Source organism: Mobula birostris, chromosome 4, assembly GCF_030028105.1.
Source record: "Mobula birostris isolate sMobBir1 chromosome 4, sMobBir1.hap1, whole genome shotgun sequence".
Lineage (NCBI taxonomy): Eukaryota > Metazoa > Chordata > Chondrichthyes > Myliobatiformes > Myliobatidae > Mobula > Mobula birostris.
Window position 1 is genome coordinate 108,016,121 of NC_092373.1, and position 13,865 is coordinate 108,029,985.

Below are 13,865 nucleotides of genomic sequence, written 5' to 3' on the forward strand. Positions count from 1 at the left end.
ATATTACTTCTATATGTCTTCCTAAAATGCATCACCTCTTATTGTCAAAAATTTCTTTTGCTTCTAATGTAATTATAAAATAATTTAGAATTTTGCAACGTCTTGCCTGTCAAGGATACCTTATGATCTCTTTTTTCATCATAAAATTTTCCGACCTTCCTTTTTAATTACTCTTACACCCTATATATTCCTCTAGATTGCCCCATATGTCATGCAATTGCTCCTCCCCCCATGAAACCTTTACTAACCTTTGTCACTGAAGGTTCCATAATCCTGCCATCTTTTTCTTTCACCCATACTGCAACACACTGTGCCTAAACTTTTGCTAAAGCTCTTGTTAGGTATTCTTATTTTACCTGTCAACATCTGCTACTAATCTACTTTTATCAGATCTTCTCTTGCAGAATTGCAATTAACATTTTAGGACCCCAATTTAGGACCTTATTTTGAGGACCAATTCATAATTCTTGAAATTTACAGATTTGTCATTCTGACCCGGTTTCATTTCCTAAGAAAAGTTAGGTACAAAACTGAGTCTCTCTAGCATTTTTTGTGTGTTGCTGATGCTTTCCAGCAGCGGCAGAACTAAAAAAAATGATGTGGGAGCAAATTCTTTTCAACCCCGGTAAATGTCATTCTTAAAGAGACGTGTATGTGTTGGGGGGGGGGGGGGGTGTAGAATTCAGCAGGAACACAGGCCACCAATGATGTACCCGAGTTCAATGTAGCCCTCCAAAGTGCACAAGCCCCGACTTGAAAGTCTGTGCCAAAAGCCAAAATCTTGTGCTATTTTGAGTTTCAATATTTGTAACTCACTTGAATTTAAACAGAGGAAGCCAATCAACCATAGAGCCGCAAATTATACTTTTTAGAGAAAATTGTTTTTGATTGTGTTTCCTTCACTCTTTAAATACACTCTACTTGCTGAGTAATTCGAGTTCGTTCAGTCTTCGTGGTTTGCTGCGTCATCCTCCCCGGCCACGGCAACTCATTGGCCGGCGTTTCTGTCATTTTAAAAAAATCATACGTACCCGTTGTTCAGATTTCCAATATGAGCAGTGCATTGAAAATCAAAAATCTTCAAATAAGCGGAAAAGATTTAGCGTAGACGGGAAAAAAAGAACGGAATTACCTTGCTTCCAGTATTTTCTGCAATTACTCTGCACTGCTGATACAAACATAAATATGCACGTGTATTAATACGCTTTATTATATTTACTCATCCGGACAATTTCTTTCATTTGTATTTGCCAGCGCTTGACTCTGTCTGCAAGCAAACCACCGACAACGGTTTCGGTTCGTGCAGGTTCCAACCGTGAGCGTGGAGCGTGGAGCGTGGAGCGTGGGCCGGTGTACGCGCGCCGGCGGCGGCGGGAGCGCGCCGAGCTCGCGCTGCGGCGGTGGCTGCGGCTCCGGCTTGAGCGCACGGTACAGATCGGGAGGAGAGTGCGAGGACCAGAGCTGCATCCCCGCCCGCCCGGCCGGCCGGCTGTTGCTGCAGACCATCGGGGAAAACCTGAAAAATACTGCTCTATCATTAATCTAGATTGGTTTAATCAGCAGGTTTAGTTGGAACCAACCTTTGAGCACCTTGTTTCGATAAGGGCGCAAGCTGTTTTGCGCATTGAGTGACAACAGGTTGATTTGTGTGCAACAAGACTGTCTGGAGGTTATTTATTGGGAATATCAGAATATCAAATCAAAATGAGCACCAGCGGTGAGTAAAACCGTCAATTTACAGAACTACAAACACGAATTTTCTGAATGGTTTCAATAGAGACTGTTGTAACATATCGGCGTCAACAGTAATGTTATTCGTAACTATAAGCTAGAATAAATACTTCAACTTATAATATATTCACAGTTTGGAAAAGGAACTATTTGACGGTTAAGTCTTAGAAAATAAAAAAAGATGAAATAATTTATTATAGGATATTGCAACGTAAGTGCTGCAATTATTGAAGTACTTTGTGCATGGGATGCCGAAGCATGTTGTTGAGTTTGGGGAATTTGCTGACGTTTGATAAAAATAGAAGTCTATTGCATTTGTTACAATCCTGCAAATGACCTGGTGCAAATCACAGGATGAGCATCAATCAGCGTGAGTGTGCGTTGCATTGCACTCTCCCTGGGCCCCGCCCGTGTTGTTTATTTCCCAGTTTAAAAATGAATATTTGTAATTCTTACAGTGACACTCTAGACGACTGTGGAAGTTTGATTAATTCTAAATATAGATGAGAACATAGCAATACAATATGCACAGTGACTACTTTTAGACGTTGACACATTTGGAGTTCAAATTTGTGTGAGATAAATTCCACCCTTTCTCATCAGATTAAGAACACGGCCTTTGGATAGTGTATTAGATACATGTCAATTTAACGTATCCTTAACTCCACCCTTTCGAGATGGACGAATGTTATTTCAAATAGAGATTCCAAAGGATAAAATTTCCACTTAGAGTGCAGTCAGAAATTTGATCACCAATTGAACCTGAAATGGTGCTGACGATCGGATTTTTGTTTATAGTTTAAATCTCCAATTAAACACATTTGCATAGTCACATATACTACATCTTTCAAGAAACAAAGCAATAGGGGAGTGTTTTAAAGGTACTCTTTTATTTCCCTTTTTGCATCAAAGTTAATTTTTGGTACATATGAGGCTACAATCCATTGCAGTGTTATTACTATAATTGTAGAAAGGATTTATCAAGTGGTAATAATTATTGAAAATACCCAAATCTTGTGATTGAACTTCATTTTAAACAACAGAAGAATACTTTAAAAACCAAACTGATTAATTCAGTATGTATGTATGTATTTACTGATTGATTGAATCCCAGCTTGGAATAGGCCCTTCTGGCCCTAAGCTGAGGATAAAACTGAACTGGGATATTACTTTCATTGGTGCAGTCAAGAATGTTAGTAAAATTGTTCTCAATAGGTAACTTGCTTTAAAATTGCCTGCTAGTGACTTTGCTACTTTAAAGATTAGTTTGAAAAGTCTCCTTAAAGGGAAGCAAATTGGTATAAAGTCACACGGCTGTTTAATTTGAGTGCTTTGCTTCTTCCATCAGTTTGTCATTGAAAACATGACGGAAACATAATAATGACTAGTAATGTGAGCCTGAAATAGTTGACCAGTTATGGGGTACCTGTACTGAAGCAACTAGAACTGTGAAGAAACATTGTACCGCTATTTGTAAATTTTAAATGAGCCTCTAAATTTGTGCATTCAGAATCTGTAGTGCTTAATTTTATTGCTATGAATCAGTTTCACTTGTAAATCAAATTGAATGATGGAGTCTAATAATGTGTTAAATCCTCATATGACATTCACTTTCTATGGGAGTCTGTAAACTTAAATAAATCAAATTTTAAGTGGTTAAGTTTATACAGAACTGTATACTTGTAATTCTAGAACATAGAATAGTACAACACAGTACAAGCCCTTTGGCCCACAATGTTGTGCCGACCCTCAAACCCTGCCTCCCATATAAGCCCCCACCTTAAATTCCTCCATATACCTGTCTAGTAGTCTCTTAAACTTCACTAGTGTATCTGCCTCCACCACTGACTCAGGCAGTGCATTCCACGCACCAACCACTCTCTGAGTAAAAAACCTTCCTCTAATATCCCCCTTGAACTTCCCACCCCTTACCTTAAAGCTATGTCCTCTTGTATTGAGCAGTGGTGCCTTGGGGAAGAGGTGCTGGCTATCCACTCTGTCTATTCCTCTTATTATCTTGTACACCTCTATCATGTCTCCTCTCATCCTCCTTCTCTCCAAAGAATAAAGCCCTAGCTCCCTTAATCTCTGATCATAATGCATACTCTGTAAACCAGGCAGCATCCTGGTAGATCTCCTCTGTACCCTTTCCAATGCTTCCACATCCTTCCTACAGTGAGGCAACCAGAACTGGACACAGTACTCCAAGTGTGGCCTAACCAGAGTTTTATAGAGCTGTATCATTACATCGCGACTCTTAAACTCTGTCCCTCAACTTATGAAAGCTAACACCCCATAAGCTTTCTTAACTACCCTATCCACCTGCGAGGCAACTTTAAGGGATCTGTGGACATGTACCCCCAGATCCCTCTGCTCCTCCACACTACCAAGTATCTTTGTACTTTGCCTTGGAGTTTGTCCTTCCAAAGTGTACCACCTCACACTTTGGGTTGAACTCCATCTGCCACTTCTCAGCCCACTTCTGCATCCTGTCAATATCCCTCTGCAATCTTTGACAATCCTCTACACTATCTACAACACCACCAACCTTTGTGTCGTCTGCAAACTTGTCAACTCACCCCTCTACCCCCACATCCAGGTCATTAATAAAAATCACGAAAAGTAGAGGTCCCAGAACAGATCCTTGTGGGACACCACTAGTCACAATCCTCCAATCTGAATGCACTCCCCCCTGTGCCTTCTGCAGGCAAGCCAATTCTGAATCCACCTGGCCAAACTTCCCTGGATCCCATGCCTTCTGACTTTCTGAATAAGCCTACCATGTGGAACCTTGTCAAAGAAGAAGTAAGGACTTAAGTTTTACTTGATACCGGAACAACATTCACACTGTTGCTTCATTATTGAATTCACAATATGCAGCAAAGTGCTTTTTCAGCAAACAAGCAAAGGTTGAGTAAAGATGAATGATTTTAGAGGGCCAATGGCCTGTGCTGTATAGGAGGGCAGGAAAGGGAATTCCAGAACAGTTAAAAGTTTAGTCAACAATTTCTGATCAAATTCAGGCATGAGTCATACATATGTTGGTATTTCTCATTTGGAAGAGTCTTTATAAAGAAATTTGTAAACGAGTATGATTGTTTTAAATTAAAGCATTGCTTAACCAGCAACCGTATAGTTCAATGAGCATGGGGCTTTTGGGATAATTAAGATTGATGAAAATACTACTGTGTGTTTCTACCCTATATCTGCCGTATACTAGAAGTTAAAAATGAGATGTTCAGAAATCTCATGTTACATCATAAACTCCATCAAAGCCAGCTTGGGTGATTGTTTGGATAATAATTATAGAACTATTAAAATGAACATTTGTTTTTATAATAAAAGTTATTGGCAAAGCTTTTATCTGTATTGCAAAATTTAAATAAAACTTGCTAATGTGGAAAATACAGAGATTATATAATTTAGAAAATGTCTGTGTTTTGATAAATACTTCTGCAACTTCCAGCCTTGAACCTAACTGCAATGAAATAAAAAGGTTGCTGAACAAATACTGTACCTACAGCCTGAGAATGGCTTCTCTGTTTTCCTGTTCGCTCCATATTCTTAGACCAATTATGAGTAGTTTCTGACTCCTGCATGTGAAAGAATGTTCCCAGTTTTGATTGGACTGTTACAGAAGTCATGGGGCCATTCATTTTTTTGCTCTTATTTAGAAAATTGCAGTGATCTGTGTGGGGAAGTAAACAAACACTAGTAAATTTAGATAGTGGAAGAAGTTAGCTTTGTTTAAATTGAAAGATAGTCCTTCAAATTGTTAATATACTGTAGATTAGTTTCTAAAATATTTTTGTGTAGTGTATTTCAGTGTTTCATTCTCAACATGTAGAAAAGGCTTAAAATACACGCTTTACAAAACAATATAGTTATTGAAACATGATTTCATTACTCCATGAAGAATTTGCTGTGACCTCCACAATGAAACATCCCTCTGTATTCTCACGTTTTTGTTGATAAAAACACTACCTTTCTCCTTTGTTTCAGCTTTACGGTACTTCAGTAGCAATTGGTGGAACATGTAAATAGAATACTGAAGTTCTATGTTCAATGTATTCTGCTGGACGTCTACAGTGTTAATATCAATAAAAAAGGCAGACATGGCAGCTGTTAATCTGACTTGATAATGGATTCCTCTGGCATTGGATCACAACAGGAAAGGACAGCTAACTTTGCAGAGTGAGGAGAGAGAAATATTTCATCTGGTGTGATTACAGGACTGAATCAATAAGATGCTAGTTCCTTTTTTTTAAAACAATGTTTTCCATGGTTAAAAAGTGCAAAAACACTTAACTGGTTGTTGCTTTTCCCACAGTCCAATTTAATAGAAGCAGCACACGCAAAATGCTGGAGGAACTCAGCAGCCAGGTAGCATCTGTGGAAAAGAGTAAACAGTCAATGCTGTGAGCTGAGACCCTTCATCAGGACTGGAAAGAAAGAGGAGACCAGAGTAAGAAGGTGATGGGAGGGGAGAAGAAGTACAAGATTACAGATGATGGGTGAAACCAGGAAGCTGAGAGGGTGAAGTAAAGAGCTGGTAAGTTGATTGGTGAAAGAAATAAAGGGCTGCAGAAGGGAGTAGGAGAGAATAGAAGACCATGAAAGAAAGGGAAGGAGGTGGTGATGGGCAGGTAATGCGATGAGTTGAGAGAGGGAAACAGAAATGGTGGGCAATTAACAGAAGTTTGAGAAATTGGATGTTTATGCCATTAGGTTGGAGGCTACCCAGATGAAATATAACATGTTGTTCCGCCAACCTGAGTGTGGCCTCATCGCGGCAGTAGAGGAGGCCATGGATTGATATGTTGGAATAGGAATGGGAAGTAGAATTGAAATGAGTGGTTACTGGGAGATCTGCTTTTTCTGCTGGACGCTGCATAGGTGCTTGGCAAATTGGTCTCCTAATCTACATCGGGCTCACTGATATATAGGAGGCCACATTGGGAGCACAGGATATAGTAGATGACCTCAACAGACTCGCAGGTAAAGTGTCATCTCACCTGGAAGGACTGGTTGGGGCCCTGAGTGGTAATGAGGGAGGTGGTGTAGGGGCAGGTGTGGCACTTGTTCTGCTTGTAAGGATAAGTGCCAGGAGGGAGAGCGGGTGGGAGGAATGAATTGACAAGGGAGTAATGTAGGGATAGATCCCTGTGGAAAGTAGAAAGTGGGCGGGGCGAGAAGGGAAAGATGTGCTCGGTGGTGGGATCCCATTGGAGATGGTGGAAGTTATGGAGAATTATGTGCTGGATGCAGAATCTAGTGCGCTGGTAGGTGAGGACAAGAGGAACCCTATCCCTGGTGTGGTAGGGGGATGGGTTGAGGGCAGACATGCACACAACTTAATAGAAAACATTTTGGAATCATTTCTTGCCATTCAGTGTATTACCATGATCCTATTAATTTGAAGGTACTTTAGTCAATTCTGCTATTACAGTCGACCCTCTGTATCCGCGGGTTCCACATCCGCGGATTCAACCAACTGCGACTTGGGAAAACCCAGAAGTCCTCTCTCCAGCACTCGTTGTTTGAGCATTGTTCTCCTCACGTCTCGTTCGGTCGCTACTTGTGTGCACCCTTTGTTTCTGTGAAAAAATGGCTCCTAAAAAGCAATTAACCAACTGCGGATGGAAAATACTGTACAAGTATCCTCCGCTATCCGAAAGTAGAGGGTTCCTATGAAACCTTCCGTAAGCCGAAATGGCGTAAAGCGAAGAAGCAATTACCGTTAATTTATATGGGAAAATTTTTTGAGCATTCCCAGACCCAAAAAATAACCTACCAAATCATACCAAGTAACACATAAAACCTAAAATAACCCTAACATAGTAAAAGCAGGAATGATATGCTACTAGCAGAGCCAATAGTAACAATGGCAGCTTTCAAGATTCTTTCTCTCTGTGTGTAAATAGTACGAATGGTGGACACAGGCAAGTTGAACGCATGCACGGTGTCTTTATTTTGTTCACCACGATCGAAAAGCTTAATTACGTCCAGTTTTACGCTAAGCTCTCTTAGGCTTTTCTGATACCTTAGGACATATCTTGCTAACGGATGCACAAAATAAATCGAGATAAAGCAATCTTGCTGCCTCTATAATGGCTCGCTGCAAAACAAACGCTGAACGCTATTTTCGCTTTTCATAACACCCTTACGAGCTCTCTTAGGCTTTTGTATAAGGAACTTGAGCATCCGCGAATTTTGGTATCTGTGGGAGGTCCCGGAACCAATCCCGTGCAGATACAGAGGGCCGACTGTATTTAAAACAAATTGCATTTTAAAAGGCAAACGTTTTTTGTGCCTGTCATGTTATTTCCTATGAATTCTTTGCTCCATCCTTGGTATCGATCTTTTTCTTTAATAAATCAGCCATTACTAGATCTGGGTGTGAGGAAATAAGCTGGTCTAAGTAAACCAAGTGTTAATGGGAGTAATCAAAGTATGAAGGTTTTAACTGGTAATGGAACAAGATGAGGAACAACATAAAATAGAACTCCTTAATTTGATGGAGCCTTTACTCAAACCATTTCTTTTAAACTGTCTCCCATTATTCAGTTACAGTTTCACTAAAGACTGACTTCAGTAGGATGGAAGGAGATCTGGCCATGGTAAATGGAGACAAGGATTAGCAGATGAAGCTGGAACTGAATAATTGGGTACCTTTTGAACGAGAAATTTTAAGCAAAAGCCCAGAGTTCAGTGGTTGACTGAAAGAAGCTGCAGAAGATCGTGAACACAGCCCAGCACATCCCACAAACCAATCTTTTGTCCTTGGACTCACTTTACACTGCACACTGTCGGAGCAGTGCTGCCAGGATAATCAAGGACCCACCCAGCCAACACACTTTTTGTCCCTCTTCCCTCTGGGAGAAGGCTCAGGAGCTTGAAGACTCGTACGGCCAGATTTGGGAACAGCTTCTTTCCAACTGTGATAAGTCTGCTGAACGGATCCTGACCCGGATCTGGGCCGTACCCTCCAAGTATCCGGACCTGCATCTCGGTTTTTTTGCACTACCTTACTTTCCCTTTTCTATTTTCTATTTATGAGTTATAATTTAAAATTTTAATATTTACTATCGATTTGTACTCCAGGGAGCGCGAAGCGCAGAATCAAGTATCATTGTGATGATCGTACACTCCAATATCAATCGTTTGGTGACAATAAAGTAAACAACAAAACTATGATAAAGAGCTTAAGGCATAGCAGCAGAATTAGGCCACTCAGCCCGTCAAATTCAGTTCAAAAATTTTGTGTTGGGTGTGAACCAGGTTGAATATGCTAGGCCAAAAGGGAAATAAGATTGGTATGAAGTGAATATAAGAATGTATGTGTGAAGGAAAGCCCAAAACTTTTAAATAGGGACATAATAATAATAATAGGGCAGTAAGAAATGGCTTGATGAGCCGTCTCTTCAGAGAAGTGGAATACAAAGTTGAACCATTGTCCTCTCCTATCAGATACCACTTTTTTTAGCCCTCATTTCTTTCACCTATCACCCCTCGCCCAGCTTCACATTTTGTATTCCTTCTCCCACCCATCTACATTCCTCCTCACTTGGTTTCACCATCACCTGTCAGCTTGTGCTCCTTCCCCTCTCCCACCTTCTTATTCTGCCCTCTTTCCAGTCCTGATGAAGGGTCTTGATCTGTCACATTGACTATATATTCCCCTCCATAGATGTCTGACTTGCTGAGTTCCTTCAGTATTTTATGTGTATAACACTCAGTATTTTTTATCACCTTTACCAAGAATGAGAATGATTTCCAGATCCAAATAGACGTATCTGTGGTTGCTGAGGGAGGTGGAGGAGTTGGCAATTGGTGGGTTGCCATAAATCTTCAAGCCTTGTGTTCGACTAAGGGAGCCTTCAGAGAATTGGAGAATCTGAAATGTGACAATATTGTTATAAATGAGCAGCTCTTAAAACTGCAAGCAAGAAATATTTAAGATACTTAAGTTAATAAAGAAGAGCCATAAGCGGATTTTTCTCTTTTTGTTGAGGCAACATAAAAATATGTGATTTCCAAAAAGCATTTGATTATATTTCATCAGAGGCATGTTGATAAAATTGAAGCTCATGAGATGGCAGTATTATTAATAAGTTGGCTCGGGCCAAAAAGCAGAGAAGCATGATAAGCAGCTGGTGTTTCTTATGGCTCCATGCATGAATTGCTGCTTTTTGAATATTCTTGGCGGCTTGGATATCATGAAGATATCCAAGCTATTATGAAGATTAAAATTTGTACATTTTTATAGAGGATGTTCTGTTTGGAAGTATGGTAAATAATGAGGAGGATAGTAATATTTCTTGAGAGAATATGCGTGTATGCCCATTTGGTCAGGTTGTTTAGTGGTAAGAAGAATAGAGTGCTGAGTAGTGCTAAATGATGCATTTCTGCAGATAGTGCAAAGAAAGATTATTTAATTCTTAAGTCTGTGCCAGGTCATGAGGACTTGATTGTTTATGTGCATATTTGAGAAAAGTAGGACGTAGAGAGAGCAGTTGGAAAAGTGAATGGAGTAAATAAAGGCTTGGAGTACAAATGGGCCAACATATGCTAATCTTTTGTGGTAGTTGATTGTCAAACTAGGTCGCATTATTTGATCTAATCATAATATAGAAGTGAGCAACAATTTGGAGGTCAGATATCAGTGGCTGTGAACTCTTGCTGATTTCAGGACTTTTCCCCTATTCATGTTGGTAAGATAACTGCACTGAGTTGAGGGGCTGGATCCACTTTGTATCAGTCCCAGTTTTAGATGAAGAGTGTCTGTTGTAGGTAGCACCTGAGGGGAAAGTAAGGTGAAGATTTGGGGAGAAAGATTAGAGTGATGGGACTGAATAAATAAACCACAAAGGGCTGGCATGATTTATTAGCGGAAATGAGCACTTTTCAATAAAATCTGTTAACCCCATTTGACGTAACTCCAGTTAACATAATGCTATGACAATAATCAGGTTTTAATATCTGCTGTAATGCAAGGCAAATGGTTCAGAACAACTTTGAGTACTCTTTTCTTCATGACTAAGAGTGATGTGATATTAATAAAATTCATTTACTTTGCAAATAATTTAAATTGTGAAAAAGGACAAGGACATACATTTAAATATTTTTAAAGCACACTCTGTTGGATACCTGCTAATTTGTTTAATCCTAGGATACTTAAAAAAAAAACTATAGTTCTTATTCCTCTCTTTAAAAAATATATTACTAAAGGCAGCCTATAAACAAGCACTCATTTTCCATAAATGAAAGAGTGAAGTGTAAGACACTATCCCTACCATATAGCACATTTGGCACAACTTGCCAGGGTGGAATTTTAAGGCAATATCATTAGAAATTTTTATTTTTAAATATCTTTTTGAAAACCATTCATCTTCTAAGGTGTATCCTCTACACTGCTTCCCTTCCTGGCTAAGAGGATGTATTAGTTTAGCCTCCCTACCACTTCTTACGTGAGAGTACAAGATAATTATTTGGCCATTTGATTACAATAGTTATGAAATATTTTCCTACTTGGAGATTGGAAGCTTTTCTGTAGACTTTTGTACGTAAACATATTTCTACAAATTTGTGTTTAATGTATTTCAACTCCAAAATAATCTCTCACTACTAACAGCTATTCTTGAGTAGTTTTTTTTAATAATAAACTGTTGAAGAGTTTACTCTGAAAATTCAAATTCAAGTTAAGTTCAGTTTATTGTCATTCAATTGTACACATGTATACTGCCAAACGAAACAATGTTCCCGCACACCAAGGTGCACAATATAGTACATGTAAGTCACTCACATAACACGTAAAGTAGTATCACCACTAGTAAATCAACAAGTAACAAGATGCATTTATGATACAAGTTTAAAAAGTAAACAATATAACGCTCCTGGCACTTCACGTGTGATGAGACCTTTGTGGTGGCAAGGAGTTCAGTAGTCTTACGGCCTAACTGTTCTTGTCCTAATGCTATGGTACTTCTTACCTGATGGTAGGGGATCAGAGAGGTTGTTGGGTGGATGGGATAGGTCATTGACAATGCTAAGGGCTCTACGTACGCAGCACTCCTGATAAGTATCTCAGATGGATGAAAGATAAACCTTGATGATCATCTCAGTTATCCTCGTAATCCTTTGTAGGGACTTCTGGTCAGATGCCTTGGAATTCCTGTACCAGATGGTGATGTGGCTGGTCAGGACGCTCTCGATGGTGCTCTTGTAAAAATTGGATAGAATATGGTGGGTGGGGGGGGTGAAACCTTACTCAGCGCAATCTCTTCAGGAAGTAGAGACACTGCTGTGCTTTCTTGACTGAGATAGTCTGTTATGTGCACTCCCAGAAACTTGGTGCTGCTAACTCTCCACAGAGGAGCCCTTTATGTACAGTGAGGAGTGGTCACCCTGAAGCTTCCAAAGGTCTGCAATTGTCTCTTTGGTCTTGTCCACATTACGACTCAAATTGTTGTGCTTGTATCGTTTATCAGCAACTCTGCCTCCTCTGTACATCTTGTTGTTGTTGTTGATGAGGCCAACCACTTGTATCATCAGTGAACTTGCTGATTCAGATTGAACCAGATTGATCTAGCAAGGCGGTCATGCATCAGCAGTGTGAACAGCAGTGGGCTGAGCATGCATCCCTGGGGACTGCTAGTGCTCAGTGTGATGCAGCTAAAGATGTTTTTGACAACATGGTCTGACTAGTCTTTTTGCCAAGAAGTCCAGGATCTAGTTACAGAGGGTGATATTGATACCTAATGAGGACAGTTTACCCATCAGCTTGTGAAGGATGATCGTATTAAATGCTGAGCTGAAGTCGATAAACAGCATCTTGGCATATGAGGTGCCATTTTCTAGGTGGCACAGGATGAAGTGGAGCACAGAACCTATGACATCATCAGTGGATTGATTTGAGTGATGAGCGAATTGGAAAAGGACCAATGTAGCTAGAAGATGTGTTAACGTTCAATCAGAATAAAACTCAAGAGACCAGCTTCTTATCGTCACCACAATTTATTGCGCACACTGCTGCAGGAGCTTGAGACTCAGTTGTCAAAGGGAAGGCACGTAAGCACTGCCACCTTCTGACAAGGTTAGGTTACAGCCGTATATTTATACATAGTAAGCCTCATACATTACTATTGCAGATGTTATTTGAACTGGTACGCCCACCATTCTGTTGGTACAAAACTTAATTACTTAGATAAGAGAGTCCACTAAATCAAGGTTTTAATTACAGATGGATGTACTGTCCAGTCCTTACCAGTTATTCCATTTGCAAGGCCCAGACTTAATTACAGACAGATGTTCATTCCTCTCCTTATCAGCGAGTCCTCCCCCCAATCAAATAAGAGTACAATGTATAATGTTATCAACCTCCCAATGTCTCTCTGCAAGCTGAAAAGAACTGATAATGAGCCTGTCCTAGCTAACTGCTGAAGACAGAGTTTACTTCAGTTCAAAAGGTCCTATTCAGTCCCAATTATTCTTTTAGCCAGAGGTCACATAGGTTCAAAATGATTTTTTATATATCCTCAATTCCTCAGATGGGATTGGCAAAAATCTCCTCCACAATCTCTATCTGCACAGGAGCACTATAGGGCTGTGTGCTTAGCACCCCCACCCCCCACCCCTGCTGTACTCACTGTACAACTATGACTGTGTGGCTAAATGCAGTTCCAACACCATATTCACGGTTGCTGATTACACCACTGTTGTGGGCCATATCAAATGTGGTGATCGATCAGCATACTGGAGGGAGGTTGAAAATTTGGCCGAGTGGTGTAATAACAACAACCTCTCACTCAATGTTAATAAAACCAAGATAGTAGACTTCAGGAGAGGGAAACCAGAGGTCCATTAACCAGTATTCATTGGAGGATCAGAGGTGGAGAGGGTCAGTAACTTGAAATTCCTGGGTGTCACTATCTCAAGACCTGTCCTGGATCCATCATATAAATATAATTGCAAAGAAAGCATGACCGCCTTACTCAGAAGTCTGTGGAGATTTGGCATGTCATCAAAAACCTTGGTTAACTTCTATAGATTTGTGATGGAAAGTATATTGACTGGATGTGTTAAGGCCTGGTATGGCAACGCCAATGCCTCTGAGTGGAAAATCCTACAAAAGG

General features: G+C 40.1%; 1 protein-coding gene across 1 annotated transcript in view; it reads left to right on the top strand.

Annotated features, from left to right (window-relative positions):
• Positions 1 to 1,319: 1,319 nt before the first annotated feature.
• ablim2 (actin binding LIM protein family, member 2) overlaps positions 1,320 to 13,865 on the top strand; it is a 337,989-nt gene continuing 325,443 nt past the window's right edge. Inside the window, exon 1 of the mRNA XM_072256986.1 lies at positions 1,320 to 1,717. Coding sequence (XP_072113087.1) covers positions 1,705 to 1,717 — 13 coding nt within the window. The 5' untranslated portion in view covers positions 1,320 to 1,704. The remainder of the gene's footprint in view (positions 1,718 to 13,865) is intronic.